The sequence below is a fragment of the Pongo abelii genome, chromosome 3 (assembly GCF_028885655.2).
Source record: "Pongo abelii isolate AG06213 chromosome 3, NHGRI_mPonAbe1-v2.0_pri, whole genome shotgun sequence".
Lineage (NCBI taxonomy): Eukaryota > Metazoa > Chordata > Mammalia > Primates > Hominidae > Pongo > Pongo abelii.
In genome coordinates, this window is record NC_071988.2 from 95961691 (window position 1) to 95988488 (window position 26798).

The window sequence follows — 26798 nt, forward strand, 5'->3', positions numbered from 1 at the left end:
GTTGTAGGATACAAAATCAACATGAAAAACCAGTTGTATTTGTATACACTAATCACGAACTATTCAAAAAGCAAAGTAAAAAATAAGCTAATTTACGGTAGCATCAAAAAGAATAAAACACTTAGGAATAAACTTAACTAAAGAAATGAAAGACTTGCACACTGAAAACTATAAAATATTAATTAAAGAAATTAAAGAAGACAAAAATATATAAAAAGACATCCTGTTTTTCTGGACTAAAAGATTTAATATTGTTAAAATGTCCATACTACCCAAAGTGATCTATAGACTGACTATCAAAATTCCAATGCCTTTTTTTTACAGAAATGGAAAAACAATTTTAAAATTCAAAGGAAACTACAAAGGACCCTGGATAGCCAAAACAATCTTGAGCAAGAACAAAGTTGGAGGTATCCTTCTTCCTGGTTTTAAATCATATACAGCATGGTACTTGTATAAAGACCGATAGAACAGAATAGACAGCCGAGCAATAAACCCATGAATATATGAACAACTGATCTTCAGCAAAGGTACTAACAATACGCAATGAGGAAAGGGTAATCTCTTAAATAAATGATGTTTGAAAACTAGATATCCACATGCAAAAGAATGAAATTGGACCCGCTTGTTATACAAAAATCAACTCAAAATGGACTGAAGACTTATATTTAAGACTTGAAACAGTAAAATTCCTGCAAGAAAACATAAGATAACACTTCTTGACATTGGTCTTGGCAATGATTTCTTAGATGTGACACCAAAAGCACAGGTGACAAAAGCAAAATAAACAAGTGGGACTATGTCAAATGAAAAAGCTTCTTCACAGCAAAAGAAACAACAGAGTTTGGGCTGTGCAGAGATAGGGTTAGAAGTTATAATAGTGAAGAGAAATGGAAACTCAAATCCATTGTGATGGGTAAATTAGTACTGCTTTTCTTGAAGACAATTTAGCACTATACAAAACATATTGATTACACATATCCAAAATACATAAAGAACTCTCACAATTCAATAACAAGAAAATAAATAACCTAATAAAAATCAGGATCTCAGTGAGATACTTGTATGCCCATGTTTACTGTAGCATTATTTCATAAAAGTCAAAAGGTGGAAGCAACCCAAGGGTCTACTGACAGATTAATGGATAAAGAAAGTACGGTACATCCATAGAATATTATTCAGCCTTACAAAAGAGAAAAATACTGCCATTGTGACAACATGGATGAACCTGAAAGAAATTTTGCTAAGTGAAATAAGACAGTCACAGAAAGACAGATACAATATGAATGCCTCTACTTATATGAGGCATCTAAAATAGCCAAATTTATAGAAGCAGATAGTAGTATGGTGGTTCCTGGAGGCTTGGGGAGTTGCTATTCAATGTGCACAAAGTTTCAGTTAGTGCAAGATTAATAAATTTGAAGAGATATGCTAATCTATAGTTAACAATATTGTATTGTCCAGTTTAAGATTTGTTAAAAGGGTAGATTTCATGTTAAATGTTCTTACTACAATAAAAATAAAATTAGAAAACACATTTAGGATCATGATGAGGAAGATTTTTGAACATTGTCTGTCGTCAAATTATGGAATAATTTCCCAAGGGAAATGTGAAAAAATGCCATCATTGAAGATATTTGAAACCAGACTGAAGAAAAACACATGAACACATAAAGTTGGCCTTGTTCTTCTGCCTACATGGATGACAAGACCTAAACATGACCTAAGACACCATTAGATTCTACAGCCGATGAGCACCCTCTGACCACCCACTACTGTGAGGGATGAAAGGGGAAAATTGGGCTGGAACTGATGACTCACATCAGGAAGACTTGCTCAGTGTGTTCCTGGCTCTGTTACAACTTCCCAAGGGTGCTAGGAAAGGAGCAGTTTGCACCAAGTCATCATACTCCCAGTTCATAGAAGTTTCCAGGGAATACAGGAGGCTCTTCTCTACTGCACCCCACTTTTTTAATTGGTCTGTGTTTTGTTTTCTTTTTTTTTAAGTCAGAAATAACACCTGTAGAAGACCAGAACATACAATCTATACAGAACAAACATAACCTTAGACCAGGGGTCAGCAAACTGTAGTCCAAGAATCAGATCTGGCCCACAGCCTGTTTCTCTAACTAAAGTTTTATTGAAACAGAGCCAAGCCTATTCATTTGCATAGTGCTTTCCAGCATGCTTTCACAGTACAGTGGCAGTGTTGAGTAGTTGTGACAAAGACATCATGACCCACAAAGCCTAAAACTCTTACTAAGGCCTTTACTAAAACCCTTTACTAAGACCAAATCCTGCCTTAGACTGATAAGTTTGAGAACACTAATTCAAGCATCTCCAAGGTAAAATATGTAAAATCCTTACCTTCTTCCCTTCTTTTAACTATGAAATAGAAGAGAAAAAAAGAATTTAACTTTGGGTAGAATATGTCAGCTTTTCATGAATCCAGTCCAAGATATCACATGCTAGAGTCTGGAGCATGCATCTGTGACCCAAAATATAGTGGCTGACTGGAGGCTCTAGAATCAGAAAGACCTGCATTTGAATTCCAGATTTGCTGTTTTCCAGCTGTATGACCTTTGGCAAGTTACTTAATCTTTGTAGGTTTTTCATTGAAATAAAATAAAAAATATTATCTATCTCAGAGGGCTCTCGTGAGTAGTGATGAATTACTGTATATAAAGCACTTAGCACAGTGCCTGGTACCTTAATATGTGTTCAAATAATTACCTAGTATAATAAGTACTATTATTATCAGAAAATTAAAACTCAGATTTGAATATAAAACTTGTTAAACTTTACCTGCACAGTTTTCCTCAGGGTATCCACAGAGGAGGCCATTAGTTTCAGGACTTCTGGTGGAATTCCCATCTGCCACCACACAGTGGAGGATCACTAGACCTTCAAATTCAAAACAGAACCAAAACCAAACATGAAAATTTGCTTATTGTGAAACAGTCTATCAAAGTCATCACCCATTTCACCTATTTATGAAAATAACAAGCCTATGGTTTCCATTTCCAAGTCATTCACTCCCAGGAAGGGATACAGAGGCCAGCATGCTGCATATTTTCAGCTCATTGCTAAAGAATGAATTTTCAAGCCACCATCACTTACATCTAACTATGGATCTTAAGGAGGAAACTTGGCCATAGCTTGTGAAAGAGCCTTATAACAAAAGCAGAAGTAAGAGCAGCTGAATTCCCAGTCCCTGAGTGAATCTATTGATGAATTTCCAGGGAGAGTGAATGGTGAACCTCCACGGCAAGCAAAGTGCCTTCTCCATTCCACAAAGAGCCAGCATTTCTCAGGTGTTAACAACTGAATGTGCTTCTTTCTGGGGAGATATTTGATCCATGGGAATTCTTTAAAAATTTTAGCCTCCTCCAGCTAAGAATCTCTGTTTCTGAGAAGGACAGGCCACATGTTTTACGAGGGAGAGAAGAATGCCATGCTGTGGTTAGAATGGTTCAGAATACAATGTGCAGTCCTTGTGTAGATACTGTTTCAAACAAACCAACCAGAAAAGGTCACTTCTGAGATAATCAGGGAAATTTGACACTGACTGGACACTAGATAATATTAAAAAATTGTTATAGATATTTTAAAGTATGATAATGATATTGTGGTTTAAGTTACAAAACAGGGTCTATATCGTGTATGTGTGTGTGTGTGTGTGTGTATAATTATGGATAAAATTGACGTATCTGAGGTTTGCTTTAAAATAATCCAACATGAGAAGGAGGATACGAAGAAGTGACAAAAAGGCATGGATGAAATAAGGTTGGCCACATATTGATAATTGCTGAAGCTGATGGCGGTTATATCAAGGTTCATTATGTTGTCCTCTCTAGTTTGTATATGTTTAAACGTGTCCATAATAATAGGAGGAAAGAATAGAACAAGGAAGAAGAGAGGAGAGAGGAAAGTCAAGGAAGAGAAAGATGGCTTAGGAATTAGCTTGTCTTGAGTTTAAGGGCTGTTTTTGCCAGATAAGTATGAAAAGCACTGAACATGGTGCTGGTATGTAATCAATGTGCAATAAAAATTACTTATTGTTATGCAACTGACAAGAATAAAATAGCCCGTCCACCAGTTGTATTGAAATTTATACATCTAATGATTTCTAAACTTATGGATGTTCTCCAATTCAATTTGGTTCAACAAACATTCATGGACATACAGGAACACACAGGTGAATAGGATGTGCTAGATCGCTAGATCCTCAAGTTGCCCCCAAGCTGTGGAGCCAATTAACCATAACACAAAGTGCTACTACTGTACTGGAAAGCAACAGTGGCCAGCAAGTTCAAGGGTCAAGAGTTTTCAAAAGGGTCTTTTGAAAGAGAGGCTCTTTTTTACCTATCTAATTGGAACATGTTTATAAAGAAAGAAATGTACCTAGCGTGGGTAATAGTGAAGAGAAATGGAAACTCAAATCCACCGGTGGTGGGTAAATTAGTACTGCTTTTCTTGAGAACAATTTAGCACTATACAAAACATAAAAGCAAATACACACACAATGTATAAGTCTTAAATTCAGTAATTACATGGCAAATGGTTTTTCCTAAGGAAATAATTCAGGATAAATAAAGATATTTAGCTGCAAAATGGCATGAGTTTAAAAAAAATGTAGATTACCTAAATAACTGACAATAGAGGATTAATTAAGTACATTGAATGAATTCATGCAATAAAATACTATTCAGCCATTAAAAGATGATATTCAACAACGATGATAATGCAGAAGTAATAGGATAGAGAATCAACTCTGCCTAGTGGCAAAGACTTCATGGAGAAATTGAGATTTGCCATGAGTTGTTAATGAGGAATAAATGATTTTTAAAAGCATCAGTTAATAACTTTTACAAAAAACAAAAAATGTGTAAGCAAGATAACAATCATAATGCGTTAATTGTTTCAGCAGTGGATAATATTTATGTGGTTATAATAATGTCAATATTGATAATTTAACAAAATATGTTCATAAACTCAGGGCCAGTAATTAGCCCACATATACCATATGGGATAACTGGTTGTGACTAATCAATGTATGCTGTGCCAGTTCTTGAATGTTTTGAGTACCGGTCCTGGAATTATGAGAGAAGATAAGGTCAGCAGATAAAGTCTGAGCCTGACAAGTCAAGAAGTTGCATTATAAGGAAATTATTGCAGTAAATATTTGAATACCAGAAGAAACATCAAAAAGAGTCAAAAGTGGTTGGTAGAGAGGCAGGAAAGTATGGTGCAAAGATCTGCTATTTACTGTTATAAGCCTCATTAAAAATATAACTGATTTTTAAGAAAAGGACAAATAAAGTTGTAGTTAACCAGGGCATTCTTAAAAAAAAAAAAAAAAAGAGGAACAACTTGTAATAAGTAAAAGGAATAACTTGTTAAAAGACATGGCATGAAACAGCACAACTTTTCCTGCTTGTTTGGAGGGTGGGTGGGGATTGTGATGGAAGCAGAGGCTGGCAAGCACGTAGGCAACAAAAGGTCTAAATGCCATGTTGAGTAGTTGGGATTCTGTTATGCAGCTAAGTTGAGACCACTGAAAAGTTTTAAGTGAGAAGCAACATAATCATCTTTTTTTTTTCCATTTTGAAAAGGCTACTTTAATATCAGCATGGGTGATTCAGACACACCTAAACCAAGATGGTAGCACCGGGTATGCAGAAAAAAGAAAGGCCTATGAGGGATGGCCACAAATCAAATATGAAAGACCTGGTGACTGGAAGTGAAAAAAAGGAGTCTGGGATGACCCCAGAGTTTACTGCTTGGATAACTGTCTGGATTGTGGTACCAATCACAAAGATACAAGGTATAAAGAAGGGAAATAGGTTGGGCATAGAGAGGAATTCAGTTTGGGTCACTAAGTTTGAGATGACTGTGGCTCATCTAGAAGACAGTAGATGAGGTATGGATCCACAACTCTGGAGCAAAGCCAAGCTACAGGTTCTATTTTGGGGAATCATGGAAAATAAACTGGAATTTAATTCCACGAGAATAGACTTCTCAAAAAAAGGCAATGTGAAAAGAAAAGGCTGATTAAGGGCAGAATTCTGAAAATCCGGTGAAATAAGAACGTTTAAAGGAACGTACATTATTAAAATAATCATCTTTATCAGAGAAAGCATGAATTGTATTTTAAAGAAGATGAAGGAAAATATGACACTCAGCTGTAGAAAACACAGTAAGATTTCCACTAAAAAAGATCATAGGTTATGTTAAAATTTAGAAATAGTAAAAACTAAAAGTATTAAAATTTCCCACCAACTAACTCTCAACTCTCCAGAAATCGTCCCCTGGGAAAGTTCATCAAGCCCGTATTTAAAATTTCAGGACAGAAATTTCAATCTCTTCCAAAATATGCCATTTCAAGGAGACCATTCATCAATTCTTTCAATCATGATCATTCATTCATTCAAAAAAATTAAACACCTACTTCTAAAGCTCCATAAATGCTTCTTTATATTGAGCTGGTTTTTGCCTTCCTGTTATTTTACTCTGCTCCTTGGAATCACCTAAAATAAGTCTAAGCTCTCTTTTCCTTGACAGATTCTCATATATTTGAAGCCAGCTATCAAGTCTTCCTGAAAGAATTTCACTTCTTCAAGCTAAATATCCCAGTTCCTTCAATCATATTTTATGGTATCATCAAGACCCGTCATAAGTGTTGTCGTCCTGTCCTAAATGCGAAGTCAAAATAAAGTGCCATCCCACATGGTCTGGCAAAGACAGAATTAAGTGGGGCTTTCAGGCCCTACACTGGGAGCTCCCCATAGCATTATCAACCCTTTTTGCCTATCACATTAATACTGGGGTTTTATTCTCCTTACCATAAAATGAAGCTCCTCTATTTTTTATACTGCTGGAAAGCAATGTATTTATGGTTTCTTTTTTTCATTGCTATAGTTCTGTTTTGTTGCATTTTTTTTTTTACCTTAAGAAAATGGTTTTTACACTTTTTCCTTTTAAATGTTTTTTGGGTCAGATTTCACCTGTCATTCAAATATTTCACAATCTTTTTGTTGTCTGATCCTTTCATTCAAACTATTATCCATACCTCCCTGCTTTGCAGGACCTGAAGAATTTCTCAGGTGCATTAAAGCAATACAAACAAAATAAAATAATGTTAACTGCATTTGCTAAGTGACTAGAAATTAGTCCTTATTTCTGGGGATAGTTTTAAAATATCAACTCCACTCATAAAATTAAAGACAAAAGGAAAAGAAATCCAGTTCTACTTCAGTGAATCAAGGCTGTATTTATTTTTATGCATTTTGAGATTCTCAAGTTAAATATTACAGAATGTGTTAAAAGTATTATCCTCATCAGTCAGCATGGGGAATGAAGTCAGTGTAAACAATACGAGCATTCAAAAAGAGGCAGCCTGACAAGGAGCATGACACGCCATCTCAAAATCACTGCTAATGCTGAGGTAAGTAGTACACCAGCTGGGTCAACTATTTAAAAAGATCGTATATGACCAACTTAAACAGTCATGTGCGTTGTATTTGCCTCATCTCTGAGCTGAATTTTCCATTTTTAGAGCCAAGTGCATTTTGTATTTTAAAAATAAATATAATATCACAAAATGTCCATTCATTTATATTCTGGTGATTTAGGACATCTTCCTAGATACACTCCAAACTTCTACTTATGTATACTAAATCCAGTGATTCCTTGCCATATCATATCATTTAAGATCAGAATCACATTCCATGTCTCATTAGAAAATCCAGCTTTAAGTCAAAGAAGAATGTATCAACCTATGAACATAAGCAGAAATTAGAAGAATATTTCATAGTCACACCTCTATAATTTTATTTATATTAAAGAGAAGCAGTGCAGAGTAATGGAGAAAAGGCAGCTTTAGGGTCAGATGGAGCTGTTTTTGAATCCCAGATCTACCTTTTAAGCATGGGATTTATAATTAAGATTGAGTTTCTCAACCACTGAGCTTCAGGGTCCTCTTCTGTAAACTGAAGCTCATAATACCTAACTTACATAGCCATGGTAAAAATGTAGCTGTGTGATGAAAAGAAGGTGGAGGGTAGAAATTATGAGTTTTTAACTTAGGTAATGCCTTGCATAGGGTAAGTGCTCAAAAAATATTAGCTCTAAGTGACCAGAAGTAAAAGAACAAAAATGTAAATTACCCTGGTAAAAAACTAGATTCTCAGCCTCATAAGTTGATACTGACAAATTTCTACATTTGTGGTGTGATTTCACTGTGTATAAAATATGTTTCTGATATAAACTACGAAAGATGAATACACATATATATGCATACCTTCTGCAGTATGCTTTTTGGTATGTACTTAATGAGACAAAACTATATTTTGGCCTCTCTGCATGTTCTTTCTTTCTAATTTTTGAAAGAAATTTGAAGTTAATATGCCTCAGCTAATTAATAGAAATATGGCATCTTCTACATGCATAGTTCTTTGTATTTTCAGTAGAGTTCTGCCAGTGACTCAGCATACCATTTATGTCAGTTGGGATTACTGATTCAGTTGGTTGGTTAAATGATTCAATAATACAAATATAGCTGATAATGACAGATCATAGACAGTAATAACTAAAAATCAAGTGAATTATAAATCGTATCTCTAATTTTTAAAAAATAAAATTAAAGTTTTTAAGTTGAAATCAACACTAGGAGTAAAAGCAATAAGCATTTGGGGAACTTTCTTATTATATCTTCACTGTCAGGAAGAAAACAGAATCTTAAATATGCATACTACACACGGAGTAATTTCCAAGTCCAAAAAGAGACCCTATCTAATGTGGAGTTTGAAAAAAAAAAAAATAGGGAGTGAAAATAATATTTAACACTGGGTTTGTAGTTAGCTGAGATGAAAACTGTGAAATGGGTGAAATGTGACAGTGTTCTTCTCCTTTTTTGTTAACTCCTTTTCTATCTTTTCTTCTTCTTGTCTTTTGCCCTCCTTTAAACCATTGTCCTCATTCTGCTTTAACATGGCCCCAAGGAGAACATAATTCTTGAACAGATTTTTCTTTCTAAATGTATTTGCTTTCAAAGCAGACCTTCAAGGAGAGAAATTATTTAACTCAAAAGAAACACTCTAAAATCTAGAGTGCCTCAACTTGGGTTTCCTAGAAAGCAGAACCTAATGTACAGACTAAGGGATTACCACTTTATTTGAGAGTTACAAGCTTGGGGTAGTGAGAATAAGGAAGGAAGGAAACGAAACAAAGAAAGGGACAAAACAATAAAATTTGTGCACCTATCATGCAGTGTGTAGTTTCAAAGTGAGATGAAGAGAAACACAGAAATTTGCTCAGACAGCATGTTTACTAGTATGTAGGCCACATGAACGGTTCAAGAAAAAAATTGATACCTTGAAGCAGTCCACTGGAAAAAAAAATGAAAGGAGGAAGAATGTATCAGACCCAATCACTTTCATCATCAATTTCCCACTGGTCAAAATTCACCCCACTGAGTATTAACTCCCTCAGTTCTGACCCCTTGGTGACTGAGAGGCCAGAACTCATGCCCTGGGACACGGTGTTTTATCCAAGTCTCAAAGTGGAGCAACCTGGCATGGGGAGGAGCTGACCAAGAAGCAATGAAGGTGGCTGAAAGACTCTTAGGAGGTGCACAATATTTGTGTCCCAACACAGTGAGCAATTTGGGCATCAGGACATCTCCTGGGGAACAATTTTCCAGGACAGAGGGACTTTCCAAGTTTTCTTAAATCACATCATCTGGAGAACTGCCTATTCTCTACAACTGAAAGACAGGCTTCTGGGTTTTCAGGGCCAGCATGGGAAGAAGAGACAGGAGCAAAGAAAAAAAGAAGAGGGTCTTTACAAATAGTGTATGTTCATTCAAATTCAGAAAAATAAAATATGAACTCCTTCTTCCTCCAATGTAAAACTCTATTCTGAATGGTAGAAATAATATCTTGGTGTTTAGGAAAGGCTAAAAGTGATTGATAATACAATTTTTAACTCATAAAAGTACTTCACAATCTTATATTTTTAAAGCCCAGAAGGGAAAGTAATTTAACAACCTGTCATATAGAAACTAATTCAGGTATCTGAAAACTGTCAACATGACAATGTCTTTGCCAGTAAATCAACCTTTTTTTTTACTATTACCATTATTAAATCTGTGACAAATTGATTGAATGACTAAATTTAGTAGGAACTCCAAAATAATCCGAAGCTAGTTTCTCAGAAATTGTCAGTTGTCAAAACTTGACTTTTTGATTCCCATTCCCTTATAATAAGGCCAAACCAGGTAGTTAGGCATTGTGACAATTTGAATGAAAAGTTTTGGACTCACTGAATTTCCATAGTAGTTCAAAGAGAGGAGGTGAAGGAACCAAGGAAAAAGGACAATTTGTTTTCAAGGAGGATTATCCAAGTGCAAAGTGAGGTGAAACTGTGGCATTGGTTTCTGGATCTAGTGATAACATGGTCTCTGACCCATGAGGAAACAGTCATCAAACTTTAATAATGGTAAAGAAAAGAACATAAGATTTCAGAGTAGATGCTCACCCAACCTGAAAAAGCCCCAGAACTTAAACCCTTTAAATGAGTTAAGAGTAAGCCAACCCAACTTAGCATCGAATTTCTTATCATCTTTATCAATAAAACCATTTGCAGAGACTAGGAATATAAAGAAAGAAATATTAGGCAGAATATTTTAGGTATCAGGTATTTAGAACATAAATTATATTGGAATTCCAAAAAGTGGCAATGTGTTAAGCTGGAAAAATCAAAAAGTTTCACAGAAGAACTTAAAAACTGAGGACCAAAGGAAATGACATAGAAATGAGCTTGGTGTCTTTGGGAGACAATGAGTAAAGCTGTTCAGCTGGAGTGACGAATTATACAAAAAAGTATTAAGAAACAATGGCCTTCTTGGTGTGTTTGGTGTGACTATGAAATAATTCAATTGATTTCATTGTGTGGCCTATGAAAAGAAGACTCATTAAGAAATAGTCACAACACATATTGCCAGTTGAAGCTTCTCAGTGACTGCCCACCACATCCTGAAAGACAGATTCCCAATTAAGAATCTGACTAGTATAGAAAACCACTTACTAAGTATTTAATAGTGAAGACAACTGTTGTGTGGAAATCACTAAGAATGAGGTGTGTATTCTTTGTTATGTTTCTGCAAAGGCAAATGGAAGCGAAGTTTATTATTTTGTGTGTAGTCTCATCTCATATCTCAACCAAACTTACAATCACTCTTCTGACCCTCCATTACATGATGATTGTCATTTACCTAAAAATGAGCAGGGGTTTTCCTCACAGAAGTCTTCTATCACAGGATGGCAATGTTACAAAAAACTATCTCCCGATGAAACAATATTTGAATTTTTTGTCAATGTCATTTACCTATTGTTGTTGTGCTTTATTTTTCCCCTTCATAATAAGATATCAGTCTGTCATCCTTATTTTAATAGATGGTAAAATATGAAATATGCAATGTCTTTAATGCAAAAACTAAGCCTGGGGCATAGGATTGGTGCTATATTCCAAGATGAGGACCATAAGAGAACACAGTTACTGAATTCAGTTTTGGGAGAAAAACTCAATTGTCTTTTTAAAAATTCTTCATTATTGGTTTCCCAGGTTCCAAGTGGCCTGAGTCTTCTGTCCTTCGCAGGGAAGTCTACTGAGAGTTCCTTTTTTTTTTTTTAAATTTTATTATTATTATACTTTAAGTCTTAGGGTACATGTGCACAATGTGAGAGTTTCTTATTTTGAAATTCTATCTTTCAACCTCAAAAACATTGCCAAAGTGCAGTAATATCATCCTGTAGTCATAAGAACATAAGAAAACTTGATGGTCATAGCCCACTCCCTACCCACCTTAAGAATCACCTTTATACAACTCCATTTATGTACCATCCAGACCACATGTGTGTACAGGCAGGGGAAGCTCACCACATCCCAAGGCAGCTGGCTCCACTTTTTTCAAAGCTCCATTTGGGAAAAAATTTCTTCCAAATGAAGGTAAGTGCCGCCTTCCTGGAATTTTAGTTCACTAATGTAAGCTGTGTTCTCTGAACTATACAGGGGAAACCTTGGTTGAAACGACTTTTCACATATTTGAAGTTGACTCTCATAAGCCATATCTTGTCTCTTTTCCATCCACAACCCCAATTTCTATTCTCTCAGTCACGTGTGTGTGTGTGTGTGTGTGTGTGTGTGTGTGGCTTCAGTTACCAACAATCTCTTGTCCCTTGTGTTTCAAGAGCACCAATAATTTCCTCATAGTTCACTCAAGCGTGGCCTCTTCTTTAGCCTCATCCTCCTTCACATCCACATTAGAGTATTTGATATGGTTGACTTTCCCAAATCTTCCATCTAAAATCCACCCCCATTGTTGGCTTCCTGGCTTATTCTCTCCTTTTTACTCAACTTTGCCAGCTCTTTTTCTGACTCCCACACCATAAATATGTGTGCCACAAATAATCTACCTCTGTCTTTTTTTTTCACTTTTTTGTCATGGTAAAATACATATAACAAAAAATTTATTATCCTAACCTTTTTTAAGGTAGCATTAAATACATCCACATTGTGCAACCATCATCACCATGCATCTCCAGAATTCTTTTCATCTTGCAAAACTAAAACTCTATACCCATTAAACAATAACTCCCAACTTGCCCCTCCTCCCAGCCCCCATTCTGCTTTCTGTCTCTATGACTTTGTCTCAGTCATAGACATGACCAAAAAAGTCAAAGTCATTTCTTTTTTGTAATGTCACATAGTCTCACAAACCATCCATGGAATGAATATTTGATCAAACATTTACTGAGGATTTATTGCATGCCAGGCACTATGCTAGACCCTGAAATTATAATCAGTGAAATGATTCAGGTATATTTCCAGCCCTATTTTTTTTTTTTTTCATTTTAAGTTCAGGGGTACATGTGCAGGATATGCAGGTTTGTTACATAGGTAAACATGTACCATAGTGGTTTGCTACACACATCATCCCATCACCTAGGTATTAAGCTCAACGTCCATTAGCTATTCTTCCTGATGCTCTCCCTATCCCCCAACAGGCCCCAGTGCGTGTTGTTACCCACTATGTGTCCATGTGTTCACATCATTCGGCTCCCGCTTATAAGTGAGAACAATGGTGTTCAGTTTTCTTTTCCTGCATTAGTTTGCTGAAGATAATGGCTTCCAACTTTTTCATGTCCATGCAAAGGACATGATCTCATTCCTTTTTATGGCTGCATAGTATTCAGTGGTATATATGTACCACCTTTTATTTATCCAGTCTATCACTGATGGGCATTTAGGCTGATTCCATATCTTTGCTATTGTGAATACTGCTGCACTGAACATATGCATGCATGTATCTTTATAGTAGAATAATTTATATTCCTTTGGGCATATACCCAGTAGTGGGATTACTGGGTTAAATGGTAGTTCTGCCTCTAGGTCTTTGAGGGATAGCCACACTGTCTTCCACAATGGTTAAACCAGTTTACACCCCCACCAACAATGTAAAAGCATTCCCTTTTCTCTGCAACTCCACCAGCATCTGTAGTTTTTTGACTTCTTAATAATAGCCAATCTGGTGTGAAAATGGTATCTCATTGTGGTTTTGATTCTCATTTCTCTAATGATCAGTGATGTTGAGCTCTTTTTCATGTGTTTCTTGGCCACGTGTATGTCTTTTGAGAAGTGCCTGTTCATATCCTTTGCCTATTTTTTAATGGGGTTGTTTGTTTTCTTCTTGTAAATTTGCTTAAGTTCCTTGTAGATTCTGGATATTAGACCTTTGTCAGATTGATAGATTGCAAAATTTTACTCCCATTCTGCAGGTTGTCTGTTCAGTCTGATAATAGTTTCTATTGCTGTGCAGAAGCTCTTTGGTTTAATTAGATACCACTTGTCAATTTTTGCTTTTGTTGCAATTGCTTTTGGTGTTTTTGTCATGAAATCTTTGTCCATGTCAATGTCCTGAATGGTATTGCCTAGATTTTCTTCTAGGGTTTTTATAATTTTGGGTTTCACATTTAAGTATTTCATCCATCTTGAGTTATTTTTTGTATATAGTGTAAAGAAGGGGTCCAGTTTCCATTTTCTGCATATGACTAGCCAGTTCTCTCAGTACCACTTATTAAATAAGGAATCCTTTCCCCATTGCTTGTTTTTGTCAGGTTTGTTGAGGATCAGATGGTTATATCTGTGTGGTCTTATCTCTGAGTTCCTTATTCTCTTCTATTGGTCTATGTGTCTGTTCTTCTGCCAGTACCATACTGTTTTGGTTACGGTAGCCTTGCAGTGCAGTTTGAAGTTGGGTAGAATGATGCCTCCAACCTTGTACTTTTTGTTTAGGAATGTCCTGGGGCTATTCGGCTCTTTTTTTTTTTTTTTTTTTTGGTACCATATGAATTTTAAAATAGTTTTTTCTAATTCTGTGAAGAATGTCAATGGTAGTTTACTGGGGATAGCATTGAATCTATAAATTACACTGGGCAGCATGACCATTGTCATGATATTGATTCTTCCTGTCCGTGAGCATGGAATGTTTTCCCATTTGTTTGTGTCCTCTCTGATTTCTTTGAGCAGTGGTTTGTAGTTCTCCCTGAAGAGGTCCTTCACTTCCCTTGTTAGCTATATTTCTAGGTATTTTACTCTTTTTGTAGCAATTGTGAATGGGAGTTCATTCCTGATTTGGCTCTTGGCTTGACTGTTGTTGGTGTATAAGAATGCTAGGGATTAGGCTGGCATGGTGGCTCACTCCTGTAATCCCTGCACTTTGGGAGGCCAAGGCAGATGGATCACTTGAGGTCAAGAGTTCAAGACCAGCCTGGCCAACATGATGAAACCCTGTCTCTACTAAAATACAAAAATTAGCTGGATGTGGTGGCAGGCACCTATAATCCCAGCTACTCTGGAGGCTGAGGCAGGAGAATTGCTTGAACCTGGGAGGCCGAGGTTGCAGTGAGCTGAGATAGTGCCACTGCACTCCAGGCTGGTTAACAGAGAGAGATTCCCTCTCGGGAAAAAAAAAAAAAAAAGAATGCTAGTGATTTTTGCACATCGATTTTGTAACCTGAGCCTGCTGAAGTTGCTTATCAGCTTAATAAGCTTTGGGGCTGAGACGATGGGGTTATCTACATATAGGATCCTGTCATCTGCAAACAAAGATAATTCAACTTCCTCTCTTCCTACTTGCATACTCTTTATTTCTTTCTCTTTCCTGGCCAGAACATTCAATACTATGTTGAGTAGGAGTGGTGAGAGATGGCATCCCTGTCTTGTGCTGCTTTTTCAGGGGAATGCTTGCAGCTTTTGCCCATTCAGTATGATACTGGCTGTGGGTTTGTCATATATGGCTCTTACTGTTTTGACGTATGTTCTTTCAATACCTAGTTTATTGAGAGTTTTTAACACGAAGAGATGTTGAATTTTATCAAAGGCCTTTTCTGCATCTATTGAGATAATCATGTGGTTTTTGTCTTTAGTTCTGTTTATATGATGAATCACATTTATTGATTTGCATATGTTGAACCAACCTTGCATCCCAGAGATGAAGCCAACTTGGTCGTGGTGGATAAGCTTTTTGATATGCTGCTGGATTTGGTTTGCCAGTTTTTTGTTGATTTTTGCATCGATGTTCATCAAGGATATTGTCCTGAAGTTTTCTTTCTTGGTTTTTGTATCTCTGCCAGGTTTTGGTATCAGGATGATGCTGGCCTCATAGAATGAGTTAGGAAGTAATCCCTCCTTTTTAATTTTCTGGAATAGCTTCAGTTGAAATGGTACCAAGTCTTCTTTGTACCTCTGGTAGAATTCAGCCATGAATCTGTCAGGCCCTGGGCTTTTTTTGGTTGGTAGGCTATTTATTACTGGTTCAATTTCAGAACTCATTATTGGTCTGTTCAGGGATTCAATTTCTTCCTGAGCTAGTCTTGGGAAGGTGTATATGTCCAGGAATTTATCCATTTATCTTAGATTTTCTAGTTTATGTTAATAGAGGTGTTTATAGTATTCTCTGATGTTTGTTTGTATTTCTGTGGGTCAGTGGTGATATCCCCTTTATAATTTCTGATTGTGTTTATTTGATTCTTCTCTCTTTTCTTCTTTATTAGTCTAGCTAGCTGTCTATTTTATTAATTTTTTTCAAAATACCAGTTCCTGGATTTATTGATTTCTTGAAGGTTTTTGCATGTCTCTATCTCCTTCAGCTCAGCTCTGATCTTGGGTATTTTTTTGTCTTCTGATAGCTTTGGGGTTTGTTTGCTCTTGGTTCTCTAGTTCTTTTAGTTGTAATGTTAGGTTGTTAACTTGAGATCTTTCTAGATTTTTGATGTGTCAAGCCCTACATTCTAAGCAGGTGAATAGCCAAACTGGCTAGTAATTGGAATTTCCTGCAGTGTCTTTTTTTGTAATAAACTTTTTATTTTGGAACAATTTTATATTTACAGAAAAGTTGCAAAGTGCAGGGAATTCTCACACACTCTTTACCCACTTTCAGCTTCCTCTAATGTTATCATCTCATATCACTGTGGTAAATTTATCAGGACTAAGAAAAAACTATCACCTCACACATATAGTTCTCCTAAAGCCAGAACCTTGGGCAAGTTGCTTAATCCCTTTGTGTTTCATATCCTACTCTATAAATGGGAATAATAATGACATCAACCTAGCTCCTGTGTTAGATGAATGTTATGTGGATGAAATGAATTATTATGCTGTTAGAACAGTGCCTGGCACATATTACACAACCATTCTGCTATTATTTTTATTGTGAAGATCAAATGAGAAAATGGGTATTAAAATGCTTTTATAATTATAAAGCTTCCCCAAAATGTAAGTAACTATGTTGATATTCTATAGAGAAGGTCAAGGAGATACCTGAATACGTAGTAACATCCTGTGTCTGTCACCCTAAGAGATGAGACCAGTCGAGTCTCAGAAACTCAGATGACATTTCAGTAGGAAGGTGATGGTGAACAAGTCAAGTGTCCTGAAAGTGCTTAATTCAGCTCTGATGACAATTTCCTGGTGGTGCTACAGGCTTTCTGCACTAGAAGACAGAGGGAAGTGGTTCTCACCTATTCTAGGATGGCCTGGACCATGCAGCTCACTCCAAAGAGTAGAGAACAAAGATCCGTGTGTAATGTGCTTAAATTTAACCACTAAAAAGTTCAGACAATTGATTGTTATGAAATCCTTATATGTAATACTAGATAAGTTAGGGATTCTCAACACTAACAACTCAGGCTGCAGTCAGCCTCCAAAGCAAAGCTATCTCCATTTCTATAGGAGCCACCAAAAGTTTGTTTTTCTTTTTAATACTAAACATAAACCCAACAATTTGATTACTTGCCATTAATGAAAACCATTTCTGTTAAAAACAATTCTAATCACACAAGAGAGAAAATCATCTGACATCTCACAGAATTCAAGGGTATTTTTAAATAAACCACTGGAGAGTGTCCTGAGTCCATTGCCCTTCCCTCCCCAACTTAGACACTTATTTTAAAAGTTTACATTTCGACCAGTAAAATCTGCCCTGAACCAAATATGTAGCAGTCTGAATCCTTAATACAAAACATGAGAAATAGAAGAAATGCTACAAGAAGAAGAAAAGCCTTTTGTGAAAGAATCTCTAGCACTGCTAGCAGCAAGTCCCATATAATAAAGGATGGAGAAACCTGTCCTTCTACCACATCTCTGAATCTGGGCTCAGTGTTTTGCCAACAAGAAATACAATTTTTTTTTTTTTTTTTTTTACTTAACCTGTTGTCATTTTACTGGCTGGGCATCTTCCACCAATAGCCGCTTACATTCATTCATTCATTTAATTAATACGTTTTGAGGTCCTACTATGTGTCAGGCACTCCTTATGCAACTCTTCAAAACTAAATAAAGTTAAACAAGTGAATAAATCCATAATCTTGCAAAGAGGAAAATGTTATATTAGTAGTTCATCCTGTTATGCAACTAGCTCATCACTTTAAAACAAGGAGGCTGAATATGAATACTGTTAAACTTCCCATCCCCATTTTGTAGTTAATACCTCTAGTCTATGAGTTAGGTAAGTAACATACTACATATCCTCAGGAAAGAAAATGTAGAGAATAAATGAAAGCTTTCATGGTTATTTGACCTTATTTAATAGATGTGAATTAAGATTAAATATTGCATCTCCCTCCAATCATCTAAAAAGGTCTTTCACTGTTTCTTTAAATTATAACAATCAGATATACAGTTGAAATACTAAGATTTCTTTTTTAAGATATAAATATGTCTGGAAAGGCTAGCCATCGTGAGCAATATAAAACATATGAATTTTAATCCAATTGCTTTCCTCTTAAATTTGACTTGTGAGCATTCTTGACCAACTTATGTATGATTCTTTGCAGATCCAGTATCAGCTGGGGTCTGGCACAGCCTAAGATCAATAAGCATAAAAGCAGGACAGGGTAGGGTTGAAATCACATACGGAGTCATAAAGATCAGAATTTGAGTTCTAGGCATATACTATGTTTTAGGGAAGCTACTTAATCTTTCACAGTGTTAGTTCCCACATCTGTAAAGTCTTTTTTTTCCCAGGTGCTGTTGCTACTCTAAGATGGACCTGGAGGACCTCCTGATTACGAGCCATCTCCAACCTAAGAAAGCCTAGCAATACATGATTAGGGAACAGGGAAAAAGAAACATGAAGCAAACCAGCAAACCACTCATCTGGACCTTACACAAAAGGTGGGGCCAGCTTGTCCCCAAGCTGTAGGGAATAAGGTAAAAGGAAGTCTAGACATTTCCAGAGTATTTTAACAAATTCCCCAGATAGGAGACCATGTAATATTTTAAGTCTATCTTGTAACAAAAAGCATGAATTTGTCTAAATTACAAAATCCCCTGCCTCCAATTCCTAGGATATCCTGCAGAGATAGAACTGTATCAAGAATTCAGGATTCCGACTAATGCCCTCATTTTGGAAATCATGTTCTTATCCAGACAATATTTCCTTTAAAACTGCACAAAATTAATTTTTTGTTTGAGATATTTGAGTCTTACTGCTACACAAAAAAATGGTAACTATTAATTTGTCCACCTTTTAATTCTTCTCCCATTTTTTCCTTCACCACTACCAAGGAAGAATTGTCACTATTAGTGAATTTTCCCCTAATCACTCCAGCCTGTAATAAATTCTCCTTTTCTGAGATCATATTTAATCTGTACTATGTAATTTAAACTTCCTTAAGGATTGAACTATTATACAATGTTTCATTTGGAATGAACATTTCTATTATATGTAAGTCTTTCTAGAAAGACAATGGCCTATATAATTAGACTTTTCTCATTAATGTTTAATACAGTTTCAGACACCCTGTAAACAGTATTGGTATACTTTAAAATGGTAAAATTTAAAACAGTGAAAATTTTTAGGTCTGCCTTCCTCACTATCACATGTTTAGAAATAATGACAGTACTTTTCATCAACCTGCCAAGTACTGTGCCATGAGCAAAAGAGTTATACATGTGGATATGTTAATGTTTTTCTAATTGCGATAGTCAGCAACCAACTTTCATGAACAAAACTCATACCTGGTCTGCCTATTTGGCAAAACCAGAGTCAGCTGCCATCTCAGCAAGGAGCTGTGGATCAAAAGTAAGTCATCATTAGCAAATCTAAAGACATTAAAGATAGGATACTGAGTTCTGGGAGAAAGCGATTCTTACATTTTGATTATCAAAGCTAGGAAAGTGTGTGTCAGGAGACAGGGAGTGGATGTGAGTGTGTATGTGAGGAAAAAGAAAAGTTCACATCAAGACCTTTGTGATACACTCTGAGAAGCTACTGACCTAGAAGGACTTCCTGGACTATCCCCACTGACATTCACTCATTCAACAAGTATTTATTGAGCACCTACTATACATAGGAACTGGGCTACAACTGTAAACAATCCCTGCCATCGTGGAGCTTACATTCTAAAGAAACAATTCAAAGCACTTTTGAAAGCATGGCCATGGTGGGCAAATTCCTGCCCTATTTTCCTTTGCTTGCCTCCATAATAGTGGTGACTATTATGGCAGTTTCCTTTGATCAAAGTACAAACTCTAACACTCCAATTGGCTTAATAAACACTGATTCTAGTTCTTTTTAGACAAATACCTATGAAATAATTGAAAAGTCATCTGAATATTCACAAAGTTAAAATAGTAATAATACATTGAATATTACCTGCCAATTATTCTTCTAAAATCTTTTTCTGCATTTTCTCATTTTATCCTCAAAATAATTCTGTGTCTCTAAATGATAGTTACCTTTATTAACATTCTATAGGTGAGAGAATTACACAAAAGGAGTTTAAGCAACTTTCTCAATGTTACAAGGCAACCATTATAGAATAAAAATATTTATGCATGGCTATCTGTTCTTGAGCATCTGAAAAAATTTTGTCCTAAGAAAACTTTCCTAAATTAATGTATTTTTCTTATATAGAGAAACAAGTTTTGACATTGCATCATCATCCATTCTTCTAAAATGACAGTTTTATTTATTTTTAATTAAGGCAATTATTTATATAATTCAAATAAATCTGACAACCCAATTTTGATGAGATTTCCTAAAATATTAAAATTACCTTCTAAGTATTTTATTTTACTCTGCTAGTGCAGTCTAACTTTTGTATCTGATATCAATGCTAGGCAAGTGCAGTAAAGCTCTTCATTGCATAAAATTAGGATCAAAACTGGCAGAGGAAGAAGAATCTGTAGAGGCATTTATTTTTTCAAAAGTAGATATGCATTTTACTTTTGCAGCTTTATTTTTTACATTTGTTCCTTTTTGACAAAACCAGTCAAAATAAAACTTTTTTGAGGATTTTTATCTATTACCTATTTCATAACTAAAGGGGGCAGGAATTTGAGAAATGAAGGCAACAGAAAGTCTTCCCATTAATTAGTAGAGCCTGATGACATTCGGGAAGTATCCAGAATCAAAATGTCAAAAAATTTTAAGAGGTATTGATAACAATTAATGATTTGTCCTGTGCTTTCCTACTGTCTATTATAATAACTCATGCTTATTCTATGTTTGGGGCACATTTTAAGTGGCTTTACATAGTAATGCATTTAATTCACATAATTTCATTGGTCGTATTACTATTAGCTTTTACAGGCGAGTAAAGAGACTTGCCCGAAGTTTCAGAGCCAGCAAGTCACAGCACCAGGGGGCCATGCCCCAAAGGTCTGGTTCAGAGTCTACAGGCTTGACCACTACATGACCCTGCCTCAAGATATGCTCTTTTTACCCATTTTCAATAATTGCCACATGGGTTCTATCAGGGAGACTATGAAACAATGTCACCCCTTCTCCATCTGCCCAAAGGAGCATCCCCTAGGTGTTGGTGCACTAAGCAGACTGGAGAATATACAGGAGTCACCCACAAGTTCAAGGATAGAGTCAGACTAGAATAGAATCAGAATAGACACCGAGTGACACAGGCCAGACACAGTCCAAAATAAAGCACCTGGTCTGACCAATACCAACTGAACATTATTAGTCAGGCTAGCCTGGCCCTGAGCTAGGAGAAGCAGGGTTTCCTGGAAGCAAGGAAGAGCCAGGAGTCCAAGAATCTGTCAGAGAATAGCCAGAGCCAGGGATGGCACAGATGTATGGGTAGGCAGTAGGGAAAGCAAAGGTGTAGGAGACAGCTAGGATGAGCTTACATGCTTTTTAAATAAGTCAAAAGAAATGGTTTCCAGTATTGGTTTTTCCTGTTATATGCAATGCAACATCTCTGCACTTGAGTGTCCTATCTATCCCTAGATAGGACATTCTGCACTTGAATGTTCTATCTCTCCCTACGTAATTCAGCAACAAATATTTATCTGCTACAATCTCTTGAGACCAGGAGTTTAAGATCAGCCTGGCCAACATGGCAAAACCCCATCTCTTCAAAAAATACAAAAATTAGCCGGGAGTGGTGGCAAGTGCCTGTTGTCCCAGCTACTCGAGAGGCTGAGACAGGAGAGTCACTTGAACCCTGGAGGCAGAGGTTGCAATGAGCTGAGATCATGCCACTGTACCTGAGCCTGAGCGGAAGAGTGAGACTCTGTCTCAAAAAAAAGAAAAAAAAAAAAGAAAGAAAGAAAAAGAAAATACAGTAGAGAAATATGAGCCCCTTTTGGAAAATCTCACTTTCTGAGAAAGTAAGATTAAATGGCTCAGGATTTCTACTGACTTAGAAAATGCCTTTAAACAGTTTTAGAAAATTGAACCAAATTAATGCATATAAAGAACATCAATAACACACAAACATATAATTTATATTTATATTAAATGTATTTGTACCATATAATCTGCTTATGGTATACCTTCCTTTTATATCTCAACCCCACTTCTGTCTTTATAAAATTTCTCAAAGAAAGTAGTACCTAATTTGCATATGTTAGAATGGAAATTATCCTGTAAAGATCCATCTACTAAATGCCAGATGTATTTAAGGAGCATCTACATTTATAATAGACGTAAGCTATTTCTAATTTAAATCACATGTTATTTTGTTTACTTTTTGAAAAGAATGTGACATGGAAAGGGCATCACCATCTAATGAAACCTCTTCATTTTACAAATTGGAAAAACAATGCCCAGAAAGTTGTAACTTACAGACATCTCAGAGTCATGAGATGGCAGAGCTGGAACCAGGGCTCATGTCTGTTCAATGCCCACTCTCATCGCATTTCCACCATCTCTCTCACACACACACACACACACACACACACTAGTGCCTCACAAATCTTATTGCTCACATTCTTTTCAAAAAGTAAATAGAACAACATGTGACATAATTTAGGAAGGGGATTTAAAAGTAAAGTGTGTATGACAGAAATAGGACCACTTAATGGAAACAGCGATGCCAACAAATTACATCCTTTAGCATTTTGCAAGAAGTAGAGCTTTAAGGGAATCCAGAGACCAAATTCAATTTCCCAAGCCAATCATTTAACAGGGTGGTTGTACATTTAGGTAAACCTGAGTGTACAATGGCACTGGATTAGAGTTTTGCTTTTTGATTTTCATTTCTGTCTTTTGACAAGTTTTGAGAAGAAAATATTGTGTGATAGTAAAGGGGAAAGAATGTCCATCGACTTTCAATAGTCATTTCTACTATGACACTTCTGCTAAAACATCACCCTAATTTAGGCCCCAAGCAGCTCATGCCCAGATTATACCTATGAGACAATCAGGTCCTCTGGCCCACAGGCGCCCCCTCTTCCTATACTGCACCTCACTGCCAGATTTATCACCTTTAAACCATTGTTTGCATCATATCACTCCCAGTCAAGCCCTGTGATGGTGTGTGTTTAATAGCTTATTAATTCTTTTCCAAATATTCTAATCTGGCTTTTTCGGTTCTTCATAATCTGTCTGCCTTTCAGAAATTTTACTCTTTCCAGTAAAGCATGCTCATTCACATCGCCAACCCTTTACTAATTGCTTTTTCCCTTGTCTCTGTTCCCTCTTTCCTCTCTACTATTGCAAACTCTACCCAAGCCTCAAGGCAGGCATTCGTGTCCTCCATTCAGACTTTCCCCACTATTCCAGCCCCCGCTGTTGAGCTCTTTCTCCCTTTTCTGATTCCATGAATTTTTCCACAGGTTACCCTGCTGGGCTTGCATTTCCAAATTCAGTGTAAGTTCTAGGGCAGGAATCATGTTTTATTTTAGGAAACTCATGAGCCCTTTCCCCACCTCCATTGCTACATACCTCAGCACCTTGCTGACTACGACAGATTCTCAGGGAATACTTTGACTGTTGGATAGTTTAGACACGGTGGAGGGAGAGAATGCCAGCTACTTGCAAGCAATGCTGGCAAAAGCATCAGTACTATTTCTAGAGTTAAGTCTCAGCCCCGTTGCTCTTCTTCATGAATGTACACATTCACTCTACCACTAAATTGTTACTGACTCCTTCCTCTTCAGGGTTTGTTAAATAAGTTTATATTCTCTAACCTTGGTCCTAAGTCTGATCCACCTCCAAGCAAGTTCACTGTACCTTTTTAGCCACCTCTCTTACTCCAAGGACACGGTCAAATGAAAGTTTTCATTTAGGCTCCCCCTCTTTTTCCTCCATAAGAGGAATTCCCATTCTTTTTCATTTGTGGTGTCCCCTTCCCAGGCTTGAAGGTAGGAGTGATATCGTGGTGACACTTCAGCTGTGGAGATTCTCATCCTACCACATAAATGCTCCAAACCCAGATGTGTCTACAGCCCAGCTAAGATTAGCAAATGTTACTGGTTTCCCTTCCCTTCTATGCCCCACAAAATGACCATGATGCAGAGAGCATGCTTTGAAGAGTTGGGATTTTTCCTACCTAGAAGCCTTCTCACTACCTTCCCTCGGTGGAGGGGAAGGGGAGGCCTGCTTCCAGCCGCATCTGAAGTTCCAGCTCTGCTTGGTGATTTCTGACTTCTAAGGAGGCAGGAGAGACCCTCTGGAGGGCGCTAGGTATCCTGCTACTCCTCCTCCCGCTGGCACTCTTCCCTAACGCCAGGTGATCACACCTTCGGTCAAAGAGTTCCCGTTCTTCTGCCTCCTGCAGGATATGCTTCTTGGTCTATACTCCCGCGTGAGCTTCTTTAGTGGGTTTCCCTGCTCGCCCCCCCTCCCCCCTCGCCCCTCACTCGCGGGCACAGCGCCTCACCCCGGTGGACAGCCCGCCGACGCCGCCAGGCCCTCTGCTGTGCGCACAAGGCAGCAGCTGGCGGCCTGCTCGCAACACTGTCAGCGAGGACCTCGGAATCGCTTCCGCCCTCGGGCCTCCTCACGCGTCTAGGGACTGCCTCCAACAGGTGCAGCCCCGGTGCCCAATTGTCAGATCCTTAACCTCGCGCTCTCCCAGCCTTCAAAGTTCTCCAACCCGCGCCTGCCAGCCCGAGCGCGCCCTCTTGTCCGGATGCCAGCTCGGTTCAGGGTTCGCCCTCCCCGCGACTCCAGCCCCAGACTTTCCTCCTGGTTTCCAGTGCCCAGCACGGCCACTTACCCAGGGCAAGGGCCAGGAGCAGTGGCAGGGAGCTGGCGCCGCTGCCCCTGGCGGCCCGGTCCATCAACCCCGCTCTGCCGGGCCGGGCAGCCCCTAGACAAGTCTCCCTCCTTCTTCGCCCCCTTCCCGGGCCTCGGGCGCCTGAGAGGGTGCCTGGAAACTAATCCCGGAGCCAGAAGGAAACGAAACTACTTCCCAGGCTGGCACCCTGGCTACAGGGCAGGGAAACACCCAGGGCGGGCGGCCGGCCGGCTCCGTGAATGTCGCCGGGAGGAGGGAGCCTCCTATTTATCCCCGCTCCTCCTGCACACACCCCGCCAAAGAGGCGCAGGACTTGGTCCTGGGAGCCTCCACGCTGCTCCCACCCAAATTGCCCCACACCCATACCCACACCCAGGGACATATTCGGGCTGCCCTCGGACTAGCTCACCACTCCCCCTGCTGGGTCTCACCTGACTGACTGTTCATTTCCCTCCCCCTTAGGGCGTAAACAAGGTATGGAGGGAGATGTAAAGAATCCGCATGGAGGGGTGTCGGGGGTTCCCGTCGGGCCTGCAGGCTGACCTAAACTCCTGGAAGCCACCGAGGAAGAGTCAAAGACCCAAACGTGTTCTGGAATTCTAACTTCCTTTATTTCAGAGGATTGCTAGTGTCATGGAGAAACCAGAATCACCATTCATTGTGGTTGACTTCAGGCATTTGATAATGCAGGCAATTTCAAAAGAGTCATTGTTGCCTTTTAAAGTCTTGAAGCCATAGCGAAACCTCGTCTCTACAAAAAATACAAAAGTAAATTAATAGCCGGGTATGGTGGTGTGCACCTGCAGTCCCATCCATTCCCTGAGGCTGAGGCGGGGAGGATCGCTTAAGATGGGGAGATGGAGCCTTCAATGAGCCTAGATCGAGCCACTTCACTCCAGCCAAGGCGCAAGAGTGAGACACTATCTCAAAACAACAACAACAACAACAGCAACAAAAAAGAAAGAAAATAAAAGAAATGAAAAAAGTCTTCAAGCTAGTGTCTTAGTTTCCGGGTGCATTGTCTTCTAATAATTCGTAAAATTTGGGCTCACCAGGACCTACTTTAGAAATTTCATTTGTATTTCTGTTTATGAATTTACTCATGTATTCAGTATATTTTCATTTAATTGCACTAAGCAATTTCCGGAACAAAAAGACATCCTCACAGCTTTTAGAGAAAGCAAGCAGCATCCAATTTTACCTTATGTGGTTATATATTGCCTCCAAGATAACCAGAAGTTACAGCTGTTTTTGTACTGGTCTGTGTTCCTCATATAAGATTTATGTGGATAATTATGCCCCTCAGTACAGAATTTTTATTTCTATAGCATCCAAAAGTCATGTAAGCCTTATTTTACATATGAAATGTAGTTTGGGTGTCTACCTCTTCCTCCTCATTCTATTGTTTAAATTAAATAAATTGTTGTGCACTTTTCTCCCAAGAATAACATTTCATTTCAAAACTAAATTATTTTACTGCCCTAGGCAACTGATACATCCAGTGGAATAAAAATCAGCTCTTAATTTTCAGAATCCCATTCTAGTCCCACATGACAGCTCATAAAACATTGGTAGAGAGGGCAGGCATGAAGTTTAAAGAAACCCAAAGTTGTAAGATGGAAGGTTACTGCACCCCAGCTAAAAAGAGCAGAAACACTGGAAGCCAGTGGATTTTGACATCATCTCCCTCCCTCTCAACACTTCCACCCTGTGTTTTTCCTTTCTGATATTCTCTCCATCTCTCAGCACCAG

At 37.8% G+C, this 26798-nt stretch overlaps 1 protein-coding gene across 1 annotated transcript in view; it reads right to left on the minus strand.

The window, feature by feature from the left end:
- The window catches only part of BTC (betacellulin), a gene marked incomplete at its 5' end in the record, with an annotated part of 47987 nt that extends 23504 nt beyond the window's left edge, over positions 1 to 24483 (minus strand). Inside the window, 2 exons of the mRNA XM_054554777.2 lie at positions 2806 to 2904; positions 24357 to 24483. Of these exons, the coding sequence (XP_054410752.1) occupies positions 2806 to 2904; positions 24357 to 24483 (226 nt within the window). The remainder of the gene's footprint in view (positions 1 to 2805; positions 2905 to 24356) is intronic.
- Positions 24484 to 26798: the final 2315 nt, after the last annotated feature.